This window comes from Eufriesea mexicana, unplaced genomic scaffold, assembly GCF_001483705.2.
Source record: "Eufriesea mexicana isolate 0111107269 unplaced genomic scaffold, ASM148370v2 scaffold16629, whole genome shotgun sequence".
NCBI lineage: Eukaryota > Metazoa > Arthropoda > Insecta > Hymenoptera > Apidae > Eufriesea > Eufriesea mexicana.
The window spans coordinates 2,662-27,663 of NW_016924050.1; the positions used below are offsets into that span (position 1 = coordinate 2,662).

Consider the following 25,002-nt stretch of genomic DNA (forward strand, 5'->3'; position numbering starts at 1 on the left):
GTTTTGTATCTTCTGTAGTAAATAAGATCGCTGTAGAAAAGTATTTCTCTTGCATAATATTCTTATTATTTTGTAATAAATACATACTAGCATAAGAAAGCGTAAATAGTAATCTTTTTTATTAAGAAATTTCATTTATATTTGTGTATTTACAATGTTTTCATAGGCGAGAAATAAATACAAAACAAAAATTATATTTAAAAAAATGATCAAAACTACGGACGGGAATCGATCCCTAGTCCTTCAGTATATCAATCCGCGATCGTTCCAATTACGATACGACCTAACTTGGAACATATTGGAAATAAGTTCTTAAATCGTCACGTAATAAAACTTTAATCGCAAATATCTTAAAAACTATTTAGTAATTGCAGCTATGATAATATATTTTCTTAAACTGCATGACGATATCTACAAAGCTGCACAGTTTCAACTAAATCGGTCACCCGAAGGACTTGCACACTCCTTGTAAGTAAGGAAAGGAATCCAAATAAGGGAAGGTAAGTAAGCAAGGTAAGTATAAGGTAAGTAAAGTTATTAAAATGTACTACAAAGTAAAGAATTCTTGGAAATGACGTTATTTCCTGGAACTGTCTCGTCGAGCGACCTCCTATCATGTGATGTTATCCTAGTACAAAGTCGCGAAATCGGTCGAAAAATTCTTGCCGAGGCCGCAAAAGTATCGCTCGAGAATTCTAGGAAGTGACGTCATTTTTTGGAATTGTCTCGTCGAGCGCCCTCCTGTCATGTTATGTTATCCTGATACAAAACCGCGAAATCGTCCGAAAATTTTACGACCAGGCTACAGAAGCGTTGCCTGAGAATTCTTGGAAATGACGTCATTTCCTGGAACTGTCTCGTCGAGCGACCTCCTATCATGTTATGTTATCCTAATACAAAGCCGCGAAATCGGTCGAAAATTTAACGGCCGAGTTGCAAAGGTATTGTCCGCAGAAGCGGCAAAAGTATTGACCAAAACCGGCAAAAGTATTGTCCGCAGAAGCGGCAAAAGTATTGGCCAAAACCGGCAAAAGTATTGTCCACCAGAGTGGCAAAAGTTTTGTCCAAAGGCGGCAAAGGTATTGTCCATGTAGGCTGTAAAAGTATTGTCCTTGTGACAAGGGCCACAAGTGACTAGAAAAGGATGGATGCTTCGGCAATTGGAGAATTGACAATTTACTCGATTTCTGCGATTAATTTATGAACTTTTATAATTGGATCAGACAGCTGGATCTTTGGGCAACATTCTTATGCAATTTCTGCACATAATTTAATGGTATTTAGTTTGTTATTAATAATTACTTGATGTTGTCCGCGATTTCACAACAACGATCGGCACGATTCTCCATGAAAATAATTAAGTATGAACAAAACTAGAAGTAAAATACGAACAAAAATCATATGAGAATGTTCCCAAGGATGTTATTTATACAATGTGTGCATGTAATTTATAAATTAATTGCATAGAAGATAGTAATTAATGAAAAACCAATAATATCTTCAACTCAGTTCGAACATTCGGAGAATAATTACTTGTAATTAATTAATTAGGAAGAAATTAATATAGAAAATTATATTAAAAAGCTTGTAAAGGACGCGTCTTTACGATGCAAGTATAAAAGTTCATATATTAATCGCAGAAATTGTGTAATTTGTTAATTTCCTAATGCCGAATGAAAATTTAGGAAACTGGGGTAGGTGTCACCTATGACTTTACACTGGAAGCTTGTGCTCCGTTAGCGCCAACCTTTATTTTTCACTGGACCACAAATTTCCAGTGTAAAATTATAGATAGCACCTACTGCTGTTTCCTAAATTTTCATTCGGCATTAAAAAATTAACAAATTACACAATTTTTGCGACTTATTTATCAACTTTTATACTTGTATTGTAAAGGCGCGTCCTTTACGAACATTCTAATATAATTTTGAATATTCATTTCTTCTAAATTAATTAGTTACGTGCATTTATTTCCCAGAGTGTTCCAACTCATGTCGATAATAATATTGGTTTTCCATTAATTACAATCTCCTATGCAATTAATTTACAAATTATATGTGCACATATAAAAACAAAATCCTTAGGAATATTTCCGCATCACTTTTGTTCATATTTTACTACTAGTTTTGTTCACAATTATTTATTTTGATGGACAATCGTGCCGACCATTGTGAAATCCCGGACGCAGTCAAGTAATTAATAATAATAAATTGGTTAGCACCAAATTATACACAAAAATTTCATAAGAATGTTGCCCAAAGATACAGCTTTGCGATCCAGCTATAAAAGTTATTAAATTAATCGTAGAAAATGAGTAATTTGTTAATTTCGTACTGCCAAAGTACCTGTCATGCAAATTTCGCCTACTCTTTGCCTTCAAAGTTCAAACGGAACAGTGAAAATTCACAAGAGATAGGACATATGTTATACACTTTGTGCGTAGCTCTTAGCTTGATATCGTTTCCCAAAGGAAAACGATACCAATTACCAGGTCTCACCACGTGGAGGTGGCTACGCATCGAGACCCGACATGCGCCCTAGTGGCGCAGCCTGCTGGTGCTACCTGTATCAAAGGTACCCTAATCTAACTTGGAGCGAATTAAGTTAAAGTGACTCTACTGATACTTTATTTTATTTCATGTCTTTCAAAGGGAACTTCGATTCGGTATACTGAAACTCTACTGTCTCAACGCTAAGATATTTTCAAGTTCCCATAAGAATAGGGAATGAAATATCAAACACGCGAGCAAATAGAAAATCGCGACGCGCCCGAATGAGATCGCGATTATTCGAAAGACCGACTAGCCTAGGCGATGTACTCCCGTGTACAGAGATAACTTCATACCTCGGCAGCCTCCTGATCGGGCCTAGCTCAATTCTAGTCACTGTCGCACTCGCCAAGAGTTACACGTGGACCAAGGATAGTCCCTGAACCAATGAAACTTCTAGTGTCAACAGGAGGGCTCAGAATGTCTTTCAAAGGGAACTTCGATTCGGTATACTGAAACTCTACTGTCTCAACGCTAAGATATTTTCAAGTTCCCATAAGAATAGGGAATGAAATATCAAACACGCGAGCAAATAGAAAATCGCGACGCGCCCGAACGAGATCGCGATTATTCGAAAGACCGACTAGCCTAGGCGATGTACTCCCGTGTACAGAGATAACTTCATACCTCGGCACCCTCCCGATCGGGCCTAGCTCAATTCCAGTCACTGTCGCACTCGCCAAGACTTACACGTGGACCAAGGATAGTCCCTGAACCAATGAAACTTCTAGTGTCAACGCGAGGGCCCTGCTGGGCGGTTGCCGGCCAAGACAGACACTTCGCATCCCAGCCACACGGGGTAGAACTTAATCATCCCTGTGGTCTAACCGTAGATGGTACTAGTCCGTCAGCCAGCATGTGCCCGAGCCCCAGTCGCGTACGACTTAGGCAGCGGACCGCCCCGTCGAGGTCAGAAGACGCACTGATCCGAGGGGGTCACCCTGGAACCCGATGCATGACGAGATTGACAGTGACTGGAAATGAGTGTCGGAGACGAGTCGTGAGGATGACTTATGAAGCATGTACTTATCGAGTACACGAGAGCACGTCGCGTAGGCTAGTCGGTACTTAGGAAAAATCGTGATTATCGCGAGAACGATTACGTTCTGTTTGGTAAACGAGAGGGATGAGGGAAAATATATATATTCGCTCCTAGTTAGGTAGCTTACCTTTGTACAGATAGCGCGCACATGATACTTAGTCTATGGAACTATCTTATGATTACTTAAAAAGTAAACGCACGCATCATTCATTGATGTGTCGCAAACAGAATCTTGAGAAACCTAAAAGCTAAAACAGAATATATTATTGTTAATATGTAGCTGAAAGGAAACGGATTAGTACGAGGAAACCATCAAGGATAATAACCAAATGGAACGAGCAAGCCAACGATGAGACCTGAGCAACATAACTACGAGACAGAAACATTCCAACGGTGAGATATAAACATACCAACGAGGAAGCGCTCGAGTATTATACGAAATACTCGAACGCTCTAACGAAAACAAATCGAACGAAAGTCGTAAAATTTGTCAAAGGAAAGATTTAGCCAAGGATGAGACATAAGTAAAGCATTCGAATATTATACGAAATACTCGAATGCTGAAACAAAGACAAATAGAATGAAAGAAATAAAATCTGGAAGAAGAAAAATAATTAGAACCTGAAAGAAGAAATTAATGTTAAATTATTTAAGAAAGCGGACAATGGCCACTGAATAGCCATTGATCTAGCCAACGATGATATGCAAATAAACCAACGACGAAGCATTCGCATATTGTTCAAAACACTTGAATGCATAAACAATGAAATCTAGAATAAAAGAAATAGAATCTGAAAGAAAAGAGAGATAATTAAAACCTGAAACAAAAAGGAAGAATATTAACGCAACCCCCCCCAAGTCGAACCGATAACTGGTTCGAGCCTGCACGCGGGCCCCTTATATAGCGGCGGCCGGCCGAAGATCGGCGAAAATTTCCGAACTTTACCGATTCCTTTAAAAGTTACATTTCCGCTGTCATAACTAATAATTTATTAACTTTTTTGACTTTTATCGTTAATATACGTTACAAACTATTTGTTAACAACAATTTTAATTTGCTATTGACAATAAATTTATTAATTTATTAGCTTTTTGTAAATTATGAATACATTTTAACACAAATACGTTGCTTATTTAAGTAGTAGCCAATAATTTATTAACTTTTTTGACTTTCATGGGTGACATACGTTACAAACTATTTGTTATCAACAACTTTAATTTGCTATTGACAATAAATTTATTAATTTATTAGTTTTTTGTAAGTTACAAATACATTTTATCACAAATACATACGTTGTTTGTTTAAGTAGTAGCCAATAATTTATTAACTTTTTTGCTAATTATAGATACATTTTCACGCAAATACGTTATATATACTACTAATAGCCTATAATTTAGTCATTTTTCACTTGAATTATAAATTTACGTTGTGACCAATTTGTTATTAAAAATAAGTGCAATAATTTTTACATTTTTGCAAATTATAGGTTCATTTATACATTGGTATGATATTTTTCAAGTGATAACCAACGATTTATTAATTCTTTTACTTTTATTATAAATTTACGCTATGAACAATTTGTTATTAATAAGAAATTTGATTATTTATACATTTGTATGAACTAAAACTGTATTTGACTGGCGTCATTGACAAAAATTCTGTTCACTTACATATCTCAGCCTCAAAAATCGTCGAATGTTCAACCAAAGTATCGAAAATTTACAAGAGGTAGGATATAGCTTAAGCTTTGTGCGTAGCTCTTAGCTTGGTATCGTTTTGCAAAGAAAAATCTTTTTCTTTCTCAGATTCTTCTTCAACTTATGCTTCTTTACCAAATGACAAAAGATTGAAATTTCCGTAACAAAATTTTTTATTGAAAAGAACAATACTATCAGGGCTAAATTCTGCAAACACATATGATTTTTACTTTACTGCTGCTGTTTTAGTTTTTGAATTGTATTTTACATCTTCACTTTCCTGCACTATTATTCTTGGTATAATGTCAGAAAACGGATAGTTCAATATTACAGTTTTTATCAATCTTGGAGGATAAAGTGGTCTATTATTCTACAAAAAAGGGGAAATATTATATTTATATCAATTCTTGACATATTTTCTCGTAAACATTAAATTTACCTCATCTACAAGTGCTTCTTCAAGTTTAAGCATGTCATATATAGTCTTTCCAGTAACTTTACCAAAGATCATATGTTTATTCTGCAAATCTGGTGTAGAATTAAGAGTAAAGAAGAATTGGGAACCATTGTCATCTTTTCCAGTATTAGCCACAGCAATTAAATCTCGTCGACAAAATCGTAATCTTGTATGAAATTCGTCCTAAAACACATACATCCAATAATTATTTTTGAATAAAAAAGGGAATTCATTTTATTTTTAAATATAGTCTCACTTTAAATAGTTCTCCATATATTTTACCACCTTCTCCTGAACCTGTGGGATCACCACCTTGTGTTATGAATCCTTTGATAATTTTATGAAATATAGTGTCATGGTAATAACCTTCTATACATAATTGTATAAAATTTCTACATGCCTTTGGAGTTTGTTTTGCCCATAATTCTAAATCAATATCACCAACAGTTGTTTTCATTGTAACCTAGTTATGGCAAATATATTAGCTTTATTAATGTAAAATACTTTTAAAATCAAATTTATCAAAATTTATTATTTAATATTGTAATTTAAATTAGAAATTATTTAATATATTAATATAGAAATTTAGAAAGTAAATATTGTGTATCAGTTAAATTTTTAAAAACAGATTTACAGTCCATTGAAATATTATTAACTAATAATTATTACTACATCCTTCGTGGCTGGCTCTTGCATATAAATGTTATTCATATTTGTAAGTCCCGTATAATAAAAAAAATTCATTGTCAATAATATTTCATATTAAATCTTTAGTTATTTATAAATCAGATAATCAAATGGTTCTTTTCTCGAATAATCATCAGCAGCATAAGACGTACCTTTTACCTCCTTTTAACGTTGAGTTTATTGGCCCAATCAATACCATGTGCAACAGCCCCATTATTCCTGTTGCTTTTATAGTTTCTAAATTCCTGTAGATATTTCTACACATTTGAACCTTAATGCAATATTTACACTTTATATTCAATTTATTTTTAATTTTTATAAGTATCACTAAGTGTTCATTCTCCATCCCTTTAATAACCCTTATATTAGCATGTCCATGCAACACATTCTTCTCTGTTGATATATATCCTGCCTATTATGGCTCTACACTGGTCATATTCCACGAGTTCAACATTTCTCTACTGTTGCACGTGCTCGTTTACTTCAATGGACTATTGCCCGAATTTCCACTACGTTGTGGTACCGAACAAAATCTAATCCAAAAGCCTAATTCCGGAAATAGAAGCGAAAAAAGTAAATTGCGCAGAGCGATCTGACAGCCACAGACACTTTCGTCACTATTTTTCGAAAACGCATGTTTGAAACCAAAACGAAATATGTAATCCCGTTAAGGAACAAATCCCTCTACAATGATATATAGAAAAATCCGAATCCAAAAGTCTAATTTTGAAGATAGAAACCAAAAAAGTAAACTGCGCAGCACGATCTGACAGCCACTGATACTTTCGGCATTATTTTTCGAAAACACAAGCTTGAAACCGAAAAAAAATATCTAATACTGTTAAAGGAGAATTCCCTCTACGCGAATATATAGAACAAACCTAAACAAAATGCCAAATTTCGGAAATAGAAGAGAAGAAAGTCTATTATGCACCACGATTTCACAGCCACAGATACCTTCGTCATTAAATGTCGGACACAAATGGTGGAAATCATAGAAAAGTCGGCATACGATATAAAGAATAGCCTAATCAATGCTATTATAGTGAAAAAACCTAATCCGGAAGCCTAATTACGGAAATATAAATGATAAAATTGAACTGTGTAACACGATTTCACAGGCACTTGCTGGTATGTCACTTTATTTCATATGTGCACCTTCACTTTTCTCCACATGTGGTGTTTTACCACCGAACAAATGTTCAGTTATTTATCCTCTTCTCGGTAAAGTTGGCTCAGTTTCTTAATCTTGTGTGTCGTCCTTTCGAACATATCACGACGATGTTACAAATGTCGTTCAATGATCCGAAATAATAACTGATACTGCGTATTATTATTCTTGAAATTTGTTTTATCAGTTGAAATAATTGAAAGACTGATCAAGGATAACACTATTCCATGAAACGTTTTGGTCAGGGACTGAAAATTTCACTGTAACGCATGCAAATATTCCACCATGTTTTACCGTCGTGTTGGATCGCGTCGACTAGAAATGTTCTGTAATTGGGCAAAGCTGGGCCTCGTTTTCGTGGGAAGATGCTTCGTCTTTGAAATAGCCATGTGCAGAAGTATCGAAGTAAAATATCAAACGATGTTTCTTATATTTATTAATATGAATGAAGCAAATATAAACATATTTCTGTTACGAAATATTCCAAATTTCTATAATTAAATCATGAACTTCAATTATTAATTATTCCGTTATACCAATGGAAAGATAAACCATTAGTATATACCGCAATAGCTCAAACGCTCTATGTAATAAGCACCAATAATGCTATGTTATATGCAAAAGTACGTTTTATTCACTTTGAAAGTTTCACATATAAACGTTAATTGTTAACGACATAATAAACAATGACATATAGACATCAGAAGCTGAGTAGATGTCCGTATCACGGACCGTTGCGAGACAAAAAAATGTTTCGTAATACATATCACGTAATAATTATCATAATGACCGCATATATATATATGTAACAATATTTATAGACATATACAAACTACTGCAAATGATTCTATTCAAATATATGAGTTATCCTAATAATTCTACATATTGATTTATCTTGCATCTATCTCTCTTATCGTGTATCTCCTCGGCTTTCTCCCGTTCTAAACCTCATAAGTTCTTTATTCCCTATTCATTTTCCTTTATATCTTTATCATCTTCAACATCATCTATTTTATAATTTTCTACTTTCTTCGATTCCTTTTTTGTATCTCCCAATTTATTTTTTATCCTTTCCTTCATTGTCGGAGGAAAGGATTTCCTTCATTTCTTTCTTTCCACTATCAGCTAACTTCGCTGCAACACATAGTAGTTACTGCAAAAAATTGGGATTATTCTCATTGCATGTACATTATAAGTACATAGGCACACGACATGCGATAGACGAATAATATCCTATTGGATAAAATATGTCCACAAGAACAAATATCAAAAGTAACTTCGTACATTAAATTATTAAAATGTTAGTACATATTACAAGTTTCTAATGTACATATTTTGCTATTTATTCATTACAAACATGCAATACAAATATTAAATATTAATTTATATCAATTAGATTTTATATTAAAGTAAATAGATAAAATATACAATGGAATTAATAATATTGGATTATATAAAATATAATATATTATGTATTTTTACGCTCTTTTATTATTATTAAGCATAGTCATAATTTTGCAAATATAGTCAGGTATATATCTAACTATATATATATTTAATATATTCATTGCATAACGATTACTCATGGCCCATGAAAGGTAAAAGTATAGTTTTATGTCAATCACCGGTACTCGTCATAACATGAATGTGTTAATTTTGCGCTTTTATGTTCTTAAACATGAAAAATAGTAATCAAAACCATTTTTTTTATATTACATCCAATATTTTTATCATTTCTTATTTCAAAAGAATAAAGTTCACGTATGATTAATGCAAACATAAAGTATGCCACACCAAATATCACACGATAATTCCTGTTTTAATATACCAAATTTTTTATAAATACTAATATCGGAAACACTGTTCATAAAAAAAATGGATAAATGAAATAAGTACTTCATCAGCCTTGGATAAATCTCTTATTTTGATCAATATTTACTTTGCTTTTGCATATGAACGAGATCTTAGATTTTTCTTAGTAGCCTGATCAACTTCTGGTAGATCATCATCCTCAGACATGGCAGATTTTTTCCCTAAATAAAAATTAATTTCATATTTAAAAGTAAAATTTTTCATGTAAATGAACGAATAACAAATTTTTGAATTTTTCCTCACCTTCTTTTCTTTTCGATTTTTGTTTTGTTTTTACTGTTGTTTGGACAGGAACTACATTTTCACGGGCACGTTTAATTTGCCTCGAAATAAATATATAAGAAAGATATACTTGAAAAATAATAACAGCGCTCAAAGCAGTGAATCTTATAATTGGAATATTAAAATTTCCAGTAGCAAAATCAAACACACTTTCAACTTGACCTAATCCATACAAAAACACTAGCATTGCAATAGCCAGTGTTGCAATGCGAATGACAACATATGTTGAATTTGCAATAAGGAATGCCACTACAATAAAACAATTTCAAGAGATTATTAAAAATAAATTGTCTTATATAAAACAGCAAATAAAATATTGATGACATTATATTTACTTTTTGTCACCTTTTCCTTTTTGCCAACAAAATGGATAAGTCTAGTTCCATGAAGCATAACATCTCCTATATAATGTAGAACCAATAATAAGATTCCTACTTGTTGAAAACTGTAAGGAATAAGTAAGTATTGAAAAATATGATTAATACTGGAAAAGAAGAGATAAGAAAGTATTTCATACTTAAAAACATAAGCTGCAAGAGTAAAAAATAATCCAATAGTTGCTTGTACAGCTCGAACTGGTATATCTTCCTTTTTTACTCTTTGAAAATATAATTCAGGATAACAGTGCAACCAATAAGCAAGTTGCCCAATAAAAAACAATTTTGAGGAGAAAGACATTGGTATAGGGTATTCCTTCCATAATGAAGTTATGTTCAACAGTAGATCTTCCCTGAAAACATCAAATGAAAGATCATACAAATTTGCATTATGTTTAACTACATGAAGAACTATTATAATTTTATGTAACATCATGTATCTCCTACCTAATAATTATGTCTATAGCCCACATAAGAGATAATACATAAAACAGAACAAGTTGACTAGATTCATTGAATTTAGCAAGTTTTACTTTGCTAAGGTGTAAACGTTTTGAAACTTTCTGAAAATATATGTAAATATTAAAGATAAAAGTAATATATAAAATAAATGGATAAGTCTTTTATTCTTACATCAATGATATATTCTTGAAATACAGCATGCATTACAATTGTTATCAAAAGAGAGAAAAATACAACACATGCATCTTTCCAACCAGTAGTATATTTCGTTGGCATAGTTGGATCTTCAGTGTCTGAAGTTACATTGTGGTGAATAGCAATAAATGTATATGCCCATCTTGCCTAAAAAGTAATTTGTGACTAATAAAAGAAGTAGAAGTATACATATTATATGGAAAGATAAACAAGAATATTGTGTTACACTTTTCCTTAAGTTTAATTTATTACATTCATTTGCATTGATTAACAAGTACTGCTAATAATAAATAACATATGGTTATTATACTAATAGTAATTGAAATAAAAATTAGATATAAATTATTCACTGAACCTTATTCGAATGAAATAATCATATAGCATAAAAGAGAGTAACCAAAATATGAAAAATATATATGTTACAATAAAAATGTCACTCATATTGAAAAAATTCAATACTGACCTGCACCATTAGGCCCGTTACGAAAATCAGAGCCACGAGAGAAACAAGATCTCCATGATTTTGGATAATATATTCATGACTGAATACAGGAGGATTTTTATTTGAATTTTTGCGACCTTTTATCGCAACCATTTTTCGTAACAAAGTACTGTTTCTATGATTACACACTGTTGATACTTTACTAAAGTATCGTATGTCAACGACTCACAGTACTGCCATCAAATAATTAAACGTGTACCCAATTATACCAATAACCAACACACACACACACACACATGCATATGGGCATACCAAAGGCGCAGCGATTAAAGCAATACGGCCAACAACGAACAATGTGGCGCTTTCTGTCTTTACTTGTTGGCACTACGTAAATCAGAGCAACATTAAAAAAATGTATTAAAGCTATTGGTATTTATGTACTGTTAATATTGTCATAATATTAATTTGCAGTTTAATTTTTTGTATTTTTTGTATAATAACAATTTTAATTAATGATGCTTTATGCATTTTTATACGGATGTTCTGTCGTTTCCAAGTGCGACGATCATAATACAAACGCAACGGTATTCAAATTTCTATAGATAATAAATTATTCACATATTGTGTGTAATATAAAATTGATAAATACGATAGTGTTACTATTAAATCACATAACAGGAAACTTTGTAAGATACACTTTATTGATAGTATTAGGTACATTTTCAGTGGTCACGATATTCTTATACATATTCATATGCATATGTTGTTAAAATTATGCAATTACCACAAATATTTCATGAAACTTTAAATACCTATCGGTAAATAAATATGATACTATTTATGTGGCGGTAAAGAAAAAATACATATTCAACAGTTTAATGTCAGAATAAAATAATTTCTAGATTTCATATATATTATGCCAGAGATAACTGTAAAATTCATTGATCAACAATGAGTCGAAAATATACCTCTGTAATGGTAAAAATAATACTCTTCCAAAGTTATATCTTTATTACATTATTAGTTTATCATTAATGGTATGATATCAACGCTTATGTGTTTGTACATTACATGTTATTAACATGATTAGCAATGGAGCACATGATTTGTCTGCTCTGCTGTGCTTAAATAAACTCATATGAGATATGATAAAATTCGGAATTTACACGTAAAGTTGTACAAAATACATTTTGTGTGTATATATGTGTGTGTGTGGTGTGGTGTGGTGTGCAATAATCTCATTTTTATACGGAAAGGCGGACCTACGTACCTGCTTTATTATTATTATTTTTCTTTACCTTTCCTATTTTAATCTTTTACAATTTTCTTTAATCATATTTTTTATCATCCGCCCTTATTTTAATAAATGTTCGCGTTCAAGTGCAATTTACATTCTGTTCTCATTGACTAGGCCACAATAAATTTATATTTTTAACAATCATACATAATGTTTGAAAGCAATACAAAGGGAATATTTTCGAATTATTATAATTTCTTTAAGAATTATCTTTATAGAAGTTTCATTTATCTATAATATTGTTGTACTTGTATGCTTGTCAACATCTATTGTCTCAGTATTTTGCTAAATTATTTGCATCTGTAGCAACAATTTTAAATAATCTTTTAACGTATAATCTTCTTTCCTTAAATACACATGTAAGTGTAATAATATAGTTTAGGATTCAATTACAAATATATATTATATTGTACATTAGATGTAATGTTCTATGTCATGAGAAGCTGTTCTTCATATCAATTAAATATTTTGTATCTTGTTGACTTATACGAACATGTTTATATTTAAAAAGCTAAATGATAACTCGAGGTGTGACGGTCTTTTAAAATTGTAACATTGTTGATCGACGCACAACTTGTATTTTATATTAAATGGACGTGTCAGTCAGTTTCTTGAAAATGTTTTTTATACATCTTTTAGATGTATCACCAACCTTTAATTAACGTTATCCCATATTAGGAATATTCATCAAATTTTTAAAGATGAATAAATTTATAAAGTATGATCGATTTCATTAAAACAATTCACTTGATCGTAGACTTTTGTAGAAATAATATGTTTCTACATTCAAAAAAACAATTTCGAGTTTAATATTTGTACGACTTGTCGAGATGGATATATGATAATACACGAGTACAATAATAACACGAATTAAATCTAAATACTCCCTGTGGTCACAAGCCTTAAATCTTAGCAAAACCTTTTAACTTTATATGCAACCAGTAAGACTTAAGACTCTTTAATTTGCCCTAAGTATCGCTCATCGTTGCAAACTATGTTTTGAGGTAGACAAGTATATTCTTCGAATAGCTTTTCATAGCTATAGGTAAAGCTAAATCAAATGATAAGTTTCCATTAAAGAAAGATGCCATATTATGTTTAATTTTATATCTTAGTAGACCACAAATATAGCCTAGTAGATTTACTCGCGAACTCGTAAAGTAGCCATGAAAGCTGTAATTCGATTCTTAGTGAAATGTGTTAAAAATGTTCGTAAAATCTAAGACTGGAAGCTATTGCGCTCGAATGTCGTATAGAGAGATTAACGTCATTAATTGCATTCATTTTTATCATCATAGTTGTATATAATTATGTTATCTTGAATGCTGCTTAATTATATTATAACATTTAAACGTTGTACATTACGTTAATATTTATATTTTCATTTGTTCTATTTTCTGTGTATAGTGTGTATGTGTGCGTGCCATTGGTAATGACAACAAACATTTAATACCATTCAATATATGAATATAATCTTTAGTTCTTATCAATGAAAATGCTATTTAGGTGTCTTAGTACCTGTTTCATTTTCTTATATTACTAACATATAACTTACCTTCACGTTTCAGGTACTATCTTTGTACCTACTTCTTACTTAACTTTAAGTCGCAATTAAAATATATAAATTTAGTATTTTTTAAACAAAATATTAATCTGTATTCTTGATTGTGGCAATAATGTGCATTAATTTCCTATTTATTAAAACAGTTCATATTTAGGAGATTAAGTTATTAACACGTATTTTGTTATTGGGTAACTGAATGTATAAACAATAGATGTTCATATGTATATATTGCGACGTTTTGCCAATCGCCAACATAGTTGACCTATGTTAAATCTCGCAGAACATTGAATTTTACGATTGTGTATCTAAAGTTTGATATTTTTTTCTCATATAACAACGGACCATAATTATCATAATGCCATACAATACTGTTCAAGAAAATCTACAATTAACAGTGCATATTTATGGAACATTACCTTTCACCATATATACATGTAATTTATACAAGAGAATCATTATCAAGATCCATTTCTTCTACGGTGATATAAAGTCCTTCCTCTTCATATGTGGATTCATGTTTTGCTAAAACTTTTAGTAATGGTCGCAATTTCATCCACCATTGATATGTTGGAATGCGATGCCTGGAAATTTTATTTTATCATATTAGTGAAAATTTTCAATACATATTAATATTAATGTGTTTTCGTTGCTCACTCAAAATCCGTCACTTCGAGGAGTTCTGTAAAGGGTGTAAATCTATACTGTCTTCGCACAATACCAATCATAACTGCACTATCAGCATCCATCGTTGTTATTTTACTGTCTGCATTAGAATATTTTTTTAGTTGTTCGGTAAACCATTCAACTGCTTTAGAACCCATTTTTGTACCCAAATTTCGATCGAATGGAGTCGGTGAACCACCTTGCTGCATGTGACCTACAAGAAATTTTTTAATTTACTATTTATTATTATCTAAAATGTTAAATAAAATAAATTATTTATTGAACATGTACCAATAATATTCATTCTACAGCTGAACAGACCCTTTCCTTCTTCACTAAAGAGTCTCTGCATAAAATCTGTACTGTAATTCAAATTAGCACTTTCATTTCTTAAAATAAGCCCTCTCTGTACACCTTCAGACATTTTCGCAGCCATTGCAATGACATCTTGATTTAAATCTTTAATATTAAACTTTTCTTCGAAAATGTACGCTGCATCAGCTCCTCCAGCTAACCCAGCTACAGTAGCTAAATAACCACAATATCCACCCATAGTTTCAATAATAAATACTCGACGCTTTGTACCCTGTGCCGATTGACGGATTCGATCACAGATCTAAAAATAACATAAGTACATTGACGAATTGGCATTTTGTCTTAAAATATCTTTATTATGAAATAATACATACAATACATGAAATCTTACCTCTGTAATTTCATTTAAAGCAGTATCACAACCTAACGAAAACTCGGTTCCTGGAACATTATTGCTAATAGTTGCCGGAATCATAGCAATAGGAATTCGAAATTCTTCAAATTTGTCCCTAGCTTTAAAGAAGGTAAGTCCTGTTTGATAACCCTTTTAAAAAACAGAAACAAAATTATATGATTATAATAAACAATTGGCTGTTTTGAAAACTATAGCTTATAAGTGATCTTAAAAGACCACTACCTCGAATCCTCCTATAATAAGCAAAGCTTGAATTCCATATTCTTTGAGTTTTTGAGCAATTTGCGGTAATTGATCTTCCTTCGGCGGTGTACGTTTAGTTCCTAAATAAGCACCACCTTGTGCTACCCAGCCAGTGACAGAAGGCCAATCCATTAATTTAAATTTTCCAGCCATCAGGCCAAGTATTCCATCACAAATACCATAAACCTAAAAAAAACTTGAGATCTATAAAATATATCATTATAAACGAATGTACTAATTTTTAAGACAGTACCTTGTCACCTCGATAAATACAGTTTCTAACGAAAGATCGCACCGCAGCATTCATACCGCAAGACGGTGAGCCAATATGCATTACGCCCAACGTATAGTGATCCTATAACAAAATTTAGTTTTAACATTCTGGTAGAATTTCATATGAATTCATGCAGCGTGCATATGAAAAAACAAACATATTCTGTTTAAGAAGCTTTAAAATGCTTATATTTACGTCTATCCTAGCAGAAATATTTGTTTAATTTAAAAAGAAAAAAATTATGTAATAGCATCGAAATTTAAAAATTTGTCAATTCACTTATTTACATAAAGTGAATTGTTAATTTAGAAAGAAAAAACGAAAATGTTATAAAAGCTGTTTCACAAAGCATCAAAATTTGATATGTGGCAAAAATATATACACTCATAGTTGTTTTTTTTTCAACACAGATTTACCTTTGTTAATGTGCGGCCTTTAATTTCCTGAAGCAATATTAAATAGAAGATATAATAAAGGTAAATCTCGATTTTTATTATGTACTAATTATCAGAACTAAAAGCCTTCTGATGCTTTCTGTGGTTCATTATGTATTTACTCGAATTATTTAAAATTTATTTTTAATAATTATCTATCTAAAAGTTTAATAGAAGGCTTTAAGTTCATGTTGACGTTTATATTACTTATATAAGTGCAACATACCTTACTAGGATCGTAATCTACAGGTGCCTTTAGACGGGTAAGCATCTTATATGTTTCTAAATTACGAGCAAATCCCCTAAAAACGTGTATAAAGTGTATTAGAATAAAATTTTAATTCAAATATATAGTATTGAGAATTTTAATACTTCAGCGTACTTTCCACGAAGTTGAACAGCAAGATCCCAATTTTTATCTGCCATAGCTTGTGCTACAGCTTTAGTACGACGAACACATTCCATAAGAGGTAATCTAACAGCTTGATTGCCATCCAGTGAAACAACACATGCTTCAGTGTCTGGTGTTGCTTCCATTAATGCCATTACTGCTTCTGCTCCCATTCGACATCCCTATTATTAATAAATTTACTATTAAATTAATACAATATTTTTGCTTCCAATATATTATCAAAGAAATTATTTCATGGTATTGGTCATACTAATATAATAACTAACCAGAACTCTATCAAAAGCTGATGGATTACCGCCTCTTTGAACATGACCAAGGACGGTAATCCTTGTGTCTTGCTGCAACTTTTCTACAACAACTTGACGAACCTTTTCTGCAGTAATCGGTTCGCCATTTCTATCTACCGCACCTTCCGCTACAATAATAATATTAAGTCGTTGTCCAGTGAGTCTTTCCTGAAAAATGCATTTTATAATTATTATATTTCTTTATACTTTTTAGCTGTTATAAATTGGTAGATATATATAAATATGAAGACCGTTTACAAATTAAATTTAATTCAAAAAGGAACAAACTGAAAATAATGAAGTAAATAGCAATCCAAAAATTTCTGACATTAAAATTTAATCTTATCATTTAAAGATTAAGTGATTAATGAAATTTAAAAGTAATTAAACAATATTATTTATTATGGGACTCATTAAATGAGCATAATATTGTACTCCAACACAGTATAAAATACAATTATAAACAAATTATAATGGACTTACCAATACAAGTAAATCAAAATCAAAATTAAAATATCTAATATTTTTCCTCTAACTAGTAAAACAGAAAGAACATAAATTTCAAGCAAAACATTGTTATGTGATTGTAACACTACAATCAATGACACATATAGATAATGATACAGAACCATTTAAAAAATTATAATAAACAAATAAATAAATAAAAAAAGGGAAGGATTTGCCAACCTGTAACAATTTTTTGCATAATTTGTTTGGCCAGTCCTGTTCAGGTGGCCACTCTGGGATGAACACAAAATCAGCTTCACAACATATGGCTGTTACTAGAGCCAGGTAACTGTAATAGCATGTTAGAAAAGCAAGCTAAAAATATTACATTACAGAAATCATACACTATAGTATAGTAAAATGATGATTTGCACTTTGGACTGACAAGAATATAAACACGATAATAAAGTGATGTTACTAGTAAAACAGTACAAAAATACAAAATTTCTAAAAGTTTATGTTTTTATAATAGGGCTTTACTGCTGAAAAGAATTTGCAATGTAAATGGCCAGAAACTATTTTTGCATATCTTAACTATTTTGGTAAAGGAGCAGACACATATGTAATGTAAAACAAAATAAATTTAATACTATATAGTCTGCCTAACGAATTTTGCATTATAGGAAAGCATGACTTATTAAGTAAAATATAATGATTGATCGAAGACGTGCCTGTCGCACCGCTTTGCAAACCTCCTCAATCCAATCACCAGTCGGCGGTACTTCAGGTATAAAGCAATAACATGCTTCAGAAGATAAACTTGACGATAATGTTAGATACCTGAAAGACTGTACTTTCTTCATCATGTTCACGCGATATTAAATTACTTTATTAAAGTATATTCATGTCTTAAATTAAAAAGTCAATTACAAATGAATTTTTTGACTCATTTAATTTAATATTTAACTGAAAGAGTTAGAGTTGCAACACTGACATCATAATTAAATAATCAAAAATACACAAAAAAAGGAAAACAAATTGTTGAAGTTGTTAAATTAAGTTAGCAGGGAAACAACACTGTAACAATAAATTTAGAAAATTCCTAAACAACGTGCCTGCTCCAATTTTTTACATAATTTATCAGGCCAGTCAGCAGGAGGTGGTGACTCCGGACAGAAAACATAATCTGCCTCTGCAGATAAAGCACCCACAATTGCCAAATACCTATCCAAAAGGTTGTTAGATTTGTAAAGAATAATACGAAAATAGATGTTTTTTTAATTCATAAGATATTATGGCTGAATTTTTTTCTATTGAAAAATACAACTCTTTTTTAAACATAACTATATTCTTAATTTCCTTCCTTTATTTTCAAAACGAAAATATTTGAGATTTGACATTTCACTAGTTGCGGGTAGACAACTTACCCGCAATGTCGACCCATCACTTCCATTATAAATGTCCTTTGATGAGAATATGCAGTACTAACAATGGCATCGATACTTTCGATAATACGATGTAACGCAGAATCCGTACCAATAGTCATGTCGGTTCCACAAAAATCGTTATCAATGGAACCTACCATACCAGAGATATGTAAATGTTGGTACTTATCTGCTTGTTCTGAAGTAATTTCTCCTAAATAGACAAAAATAATAAAATAGTAATGTATATATAAATATATAATATGGAAATAAGTTTTGTACCTATACTGTTTTTCACTCACCTGCTTCAGCTAATTCTTTTAATAGGTCTGGCCATTCTTCTTTAAACAGATTTGCACCAGTAAGTGAGCCATCACCACCTATTACTACTAAATTGGTAATTCCACGAGTTACTAAATTTTTTGCAGCTCTCCTACGACCAGCACGTTCCCTGAAGTCTTTGCATCGAGCAGATCCTATTACTGTGCCACCCTAAAATACGTCATTGTAATACTTTTTATTGATCTCAACAAAATGCATAATAATCAAAATACATACTCTATGAATGATACAGGAAACGGATGACCAATTAGCTTCCACAATATTATTTCCACCATCTACCATACCCTGATAACCTTCTTTAATGAAAAAGACTTTACACCCTAGATAAATACCCATTCTAACAACTGCTCGAACTGCTGCATTCATTCCTACAAAATAAATGTTATTATTGAAATGTAAATAATAAAATATCAATCAATATATATTTTTATTTTATTCTAATTAACTAATTTTTTACCTTGAGAATCACCTCCACTGGTAAAGACTGCTAGACCTTTACCTTTATGACTACCAGGTTTTATAAACCTTTGTGCTGCTAAATCTTCTGCCATTTTTGATGCAGGGCACTCGTATTTCTGGAATATAACTTTCTTTCTAACTACTACCTTGATTTTAATTTAATCTTTTTTATAAGAATACATCATACATTTAAAATAATTTGTTTTATTAACAAATATTCATCAGCTTATCTCTTTCATTATTACTGCAAGAACAAAATATATATTTCTATCACTAATAATTTAGTTTGGGATCATTCTTGTTAGCACAAAAAAAATAAACCAAGAATATAATAAGCCAAGATACCTTCTCCTATTTATATCACCTTTCCATCAATGTATGAAACATGAAAAGTATATATTAAAGAAATGTGCTATAACCATAATATTTTCAACTCACTTGTGGAAAAATCATTGATATTTCCAAGTTTTGAACATGTATTTTCGTTCTTTCATTAGTGCAACTTTCATCTATGGGTAAAACTGTTTTACTCATAACACAAACATTTGTTTCTGTACCTTTTAATAAATTTTGTTCTTTTTCATCTAATCAAAAGAATTTATATTATTTTTCAAAATTCTTATTTATATTTTAATAATGAAATAAATTTTATAATTTTAATATATTACTTTGTATTAAAATTAAGGAATGAGAGCAAAGATTTTCATCTTTTAATTTATTTGCGGCTGTGCAAATGCATAACATGTCATCATAATTCTCAGACATGTTTTAAAAAATAAATACACAAGATTTTTAAACAGAAATTAAAAAAGTAATTTCTTATATCCTACTATAAAATATATAACCTAAAATAACATAAACTATTAACATTGTAAACTATATCTATTGTCATCACATGAATATAGCTTTTAGTTAACTTAAGTAACTTAAGTAACTTAAAAGAATATTTGTATAATAATAATAATTACTTTTCCATATACATAATATATTCTTCACATTACAATGAACATTGTCCTTTTATAACATAAAAGTGAACATTATATCTATAGCTTAATTGTATCTGATTAAAATTATAATCCAAGAAAATAATGATAAGTATACATAAAACGTAATCTTAAAAAAGATTGCAACATAAAACGTCTTCGGTAGTCCTTCGTATTTTAAAATAAAATAGCATGTGTTTAAAGAATCAACGGAATCCTGGCACAGTCTCAAACTACTGTGCATCAAAACATCAGAACGACGATGATGGGTACAGATTACATTATTAGAATTAGATTATTTAACAATATCTTGGTGTATGAGAACCGAGCGCCAAGTTAATTTAAAAATATATATAAGTTAGTTAGAGTTAAAATAACTAAATTCATTCAAAAAGTAATAAAAAATAATAGTCTCTCGTAACATGTACACAAGGTAACGTCACCCTGTCACTGACAACTGGTCACTAAGTTATTTATTATTTGCAAAAGATATTTCAAAAAAATTAAATGCTTTTCAACTTACCTAATACGTATATGTAACCAATTGTAATGACAATTGGAAGGGAAATAATTATCTTCTAATATTTAAGTTGCCTGTACTTAAAGATTCCGTGGTAATCAAACTTAACGTCAGACACCACTTTCGTGTCGAGTCCGACTAAAACTGAAGGTGACCTTTACGTGTGTTCAGCACATCACCCCCACCACTAATATTTGTTAACTCCACACCCCACTACTTCCTATGTAGAATTAAATTTAGAAAACGGCCATAGATGGTGTTAGCGGTACATATGATGACAACCAATACGACGCCTTCTTGTAGCCTCGTTTAATTCCTGAAAACTATTTAAAATTTTACTTACTATAAATTTTTATAATATTATACACTTTTATTTTTGTTAAAATCAAATTAATTTAGATATGGCTTACTATATGCAAATATTTATCGATATGTTTAATAAAATTTTTTCTACGCCTACTCTTTTGTTGTACATTTTAAAATAATAAAGCGTACCTTAATTCAACCATCATTTTCGCTAGATTGTTATTGACATACGACCGTTCGAAGTTAACGCAATTCACTCTAATAATAATCTGAGACAAAATGAGCCTTGAACGTCAAATAACAATATTTTTACGCTTGTTCTAGTAATGAATCATTTAGTTATTTTTATTTTTAATCACGTCATTTAAAAGTACAAAGATCGAAATACTTATGTTTCTTATACCTTTCAACAAATCGAGATTTCGTCAGCCTTTAATGAAAAGCTTTGATGACGACTTATACATACAATGATTAATCAACAGTCAGGTTACAAGGTAATGAATAATTTTTCATTTTTAAATAATTGAATTAATAATAGTGCCGAAAATAATTATCCTTCGTAAAGTAGATATTACTATTAGACATTTACAGTGTAATTTTAACGTTATGGTATGTAAGAGAAATTATATTGCATTTGCTAATTCATTTTCGTAAGAACTGAAAAGAAGTTATATTTCACTCACCTTGTACTCCTTAATTCTTGAAAAATCATGCATCAATAATTTATTAGCATCCTTTAAATTTTATTTACGGGTTAATTTCAATCAAAATTTGTTACGTATTTTTACTTTAATCCTAATTCAATGTTTATTACTTGTTGATCGATTAAAACGGTGTTAGTCTGGTCTACACCAATTAGGTCAACGTATGTGTAGCAGTCTTACGGCCGTAGAACGGTGAAACAAATCAATTATTGGTTATGGTACGCATTTCATAATTTTCTTAATCTCAAGACATATTTGACATAAAATACGAGTGAGCGAAGAATATAACGTTAAAATATCACGAACTATTATTCAATTGATCCAATTCTACGCAACCGATTGCATTTGAGAAAGAGAGAAAAAAAAGATAGAGATTAAGAAGAGAAAATTGAAAGAAAATACGAAGCATCTATCTATCAACTATGACGATCCCTAAAATTTGTAGAAATTTTGAATAATTATAGTAGATTCTTTTACTATGAGGAAGGAAACAAATAATATAAGTAAAAAATACCTAAAATAACGCGATAAGAATACAAGGATCTACTACACATCGATACTTATTAAAAGCCAACTAAATTTCTATATTTTTGTAGACGAATATACAAACATATACATTTTGGTATAAACTTTGAAAGTTAGTAAGATGTACAAAGACATCGCGAAACTATTGAACAGCTACGTTCTTAATTTTAATATAGATTACCAAATTGTTGAAACACTGTTTTTGCTTTTATTTCAAATTGGTTAAGTTAAGTAGGTAGTGTTAATACACAATCTGTTTCATTTAAAACCAGTCCCCTCCACTTCTAGGCGTTTATTCGTTGGAATTAGCATCGAAAATGATATCAATTTCCGTTTCATATCCAATTGAACCTAATATTTTATCTATTTTCTAATTTTCTTCAATATATGCGATGACTTTCGAATCAGCGTTACTGAAGATAATTATGACAAAACTAGTGAACATGAAAACGGTAATAATAATACTAATTGTAACGAAGAATTCTTATTATATAGGAACATTGTGCTTATGTCTGCCTAGCCTCTCAAATGAAGTTCTTGAAATCTTAAAATGTTTAAAATACTGTTAAGAATGTAAATGTTACATTACGTTTTTGGAATTATTGACTCAATATAGAATATATGACTCTCCCAGAACCTGATAATACTGCAAAGCAGGACAATCGAGGTTATGGCTTTTCTTTTTTCCGAGACATTTTATCAGAATTTATTATTTCGTGTAAACGTTTATAATAATTATAATTTACAATTACGATGATTGATGATAAATACAAAGAGAACAACATAATTTGGAACAAGAAAACTAGGAAAATTCAGCGGATGAATATTTAAGTTTTGCGATAGTTAGCTTTTTCCACAGAGAGAGAGAGAGGGGGGGGGGAGAGAGAGAGAGAGAGAGAAAGAGAGAGAGAGAAATTTTATGAATCGAAGTACACGCTCATTAAAAATTGAAGGACACTCCGTTGTTATCATACTATGTTGTAACACAGTAATAGCCAAATTGGTAAACTTAACTTTTTACAATGGTCCAGTAAAAATTAAATAGGAAAGGGACGAAATAAGGGAATTATAAAAATTATACATCACCTCTTTGTAACCAGTGAGAGATCCTCACTCTCTTTATCTACAAAAGAAATTTGCGACGATGTTGTTAATAAAGAAACAACATAGTATATACAATTATATACTCGAAGAACTAAAAGGTCTAAAAAATAAAAGAAAGGGCACAAACTAATTGCAAGAAATCAATGCTTCATGTAGAAATAAAGATAAAGGGACGAATATCGATAGGACATCGATGGTTTAGGAATTCCAAGAAGGTCAAAGAAGAAGAAAATGTAACTAAATATTACTAAAGACGCGCTGTGCAAGAACGAGACCGGTATTAAAGACACGTTACCTGAACAGAATGGTGCTAATTTCTTTTTGCGTAATATCTACGCGAACTCGCTCAGCTAATCCATTTTTAATATTTAAGTCTCTCTCGGAAACTTTTCTGCGTAGTTTTATCGTATCATTCTTGTTTTTCAGTCTCTCTTGCATCGGTAACTAATACTTGTGTAAAATAATAGGAAAAACATGTGCTTCATTTAATGCTAAGAAAATAAAGTTGTCAATCGTAGTTTTTTATACATTACTTTTGAATAAAATCGAATTCACGGCTATTATTATGAATCCCCGACATAACAAACACATGAAAAAATCTATTCGAAATCGATTTTATGGCCACCTTCGCAAAATCGACTCATTTTCGTACTTGCACTTCGTTCATTCATCCTCTGTTGCGTTCAATGCGACAGAAATGAACACATTGAAAAATACAACACACCAAGGAAACGTTTACCCACACAACACACGTTGTAATATAGATAATCATTATTTGTTTCCATATGGTAAACATTTATGTATATTGTATGTGGTCTCTGTTTGCATATGTAAGTCCACGCCTGTGTGTTAGGGTAAGCGCGCGTACTTTACACACACTTAAAAGTATCCATGCACACGAGACGAAGAATACGTCAGAGTTCATTCTACCAAGGCAGGTAGATTAGGACCGAAATGGAATGGACCGAACCAGAGGCGGATGGTGGATTTTCAAGGACTTAAACCGATTTCTAACAACAGAAACAGAGTAAAAGGAAACGAAAGCGAACA

General features: G+C 31.0%; 2 protein-coding genes across 3 annotated transcripts; both read right to left on the reverse strand.

The window, feature by feature from the left end:
- Positions 1-8,631: 8,631 nt before the first annotated feature.
- On the reverse strand, positions 8,632-11,662 carry TRAM (translocating chain-associated membrane protein 1). The gene is made up of 8 exons (XM_017909223.1): positions 11,256-11,662; positions 10,769-10,939; positions 10,583-10,698; positions 10,276-10,488; positions 10,094-10,203; positions 9,720-10,007; positions 9,544-9,637; positions 8,632-8,757 (listed from the first exon to the last, which is right to left on the reverse strand). The coding sequence occupies exons 1-8, from the start codon at positions 11,385-11,387 to the stop codon at positions 8,730-8,732; spliced, it is 1,152 nt and encodes a 383-aa protein (XP_017764712.1). The 5' UTR covers positions 11,388-11,662; the 3' UTR covers positions 8,632-8,729.
- A 562-nt stretch (positions 11,663-12,224) lies between these two features.
- On the reverse strand, positions 12,225-21,636 carry Pfk (ATP-dependent 6-phosphofructokinase). 2 transcript variants are annotated; one of them, XM_017909274.1, is made up of 16 exons: positions 21,317-21,636; positions 19,809-19,926; positions 19,568-19,719; positions 19,312-19,501; positions 19,013-19,223; positions 18,701-18,809; positions 17,118-17,306; positions 16,822-17,012; positions 16,666-16,741; positions 16,422-16,448; positions 15,985-16,086; positions 15,711-15,917; positions 15,465-15,617; positions 15,050-15,374; positions 14,750-14,972; positions 12,225-14,676 (listed from the first exon to the last, which is right to left on the reverse strand). In XM_017909274.1, exons 2-16 carry the CDS (start codon positions 19,900-19,902, stop codon positions 14,535-14,537), a joined length of 2,391 nt encoding a protein of 796 aa, XP_017764763.1. In that variant the 5' UTR covers positions 19,903-19,926; positions 21,317-21,636; the 3' UTR covers positions 12,225-14,534. The 2 variants fall into 2 exon arrangements, with proteins under 2 accessions (XP_017764763.1, XP_017764764.1); XM_017909275.1 differs by lacking the exon at positions 18,701-18,809 and adding an exon at positions 17,826-17,934 and having other exon boundaries at positions 14,535-14,676.
- Positions 21,637-25,002: the final 3,366 nt, after the last annotated feature.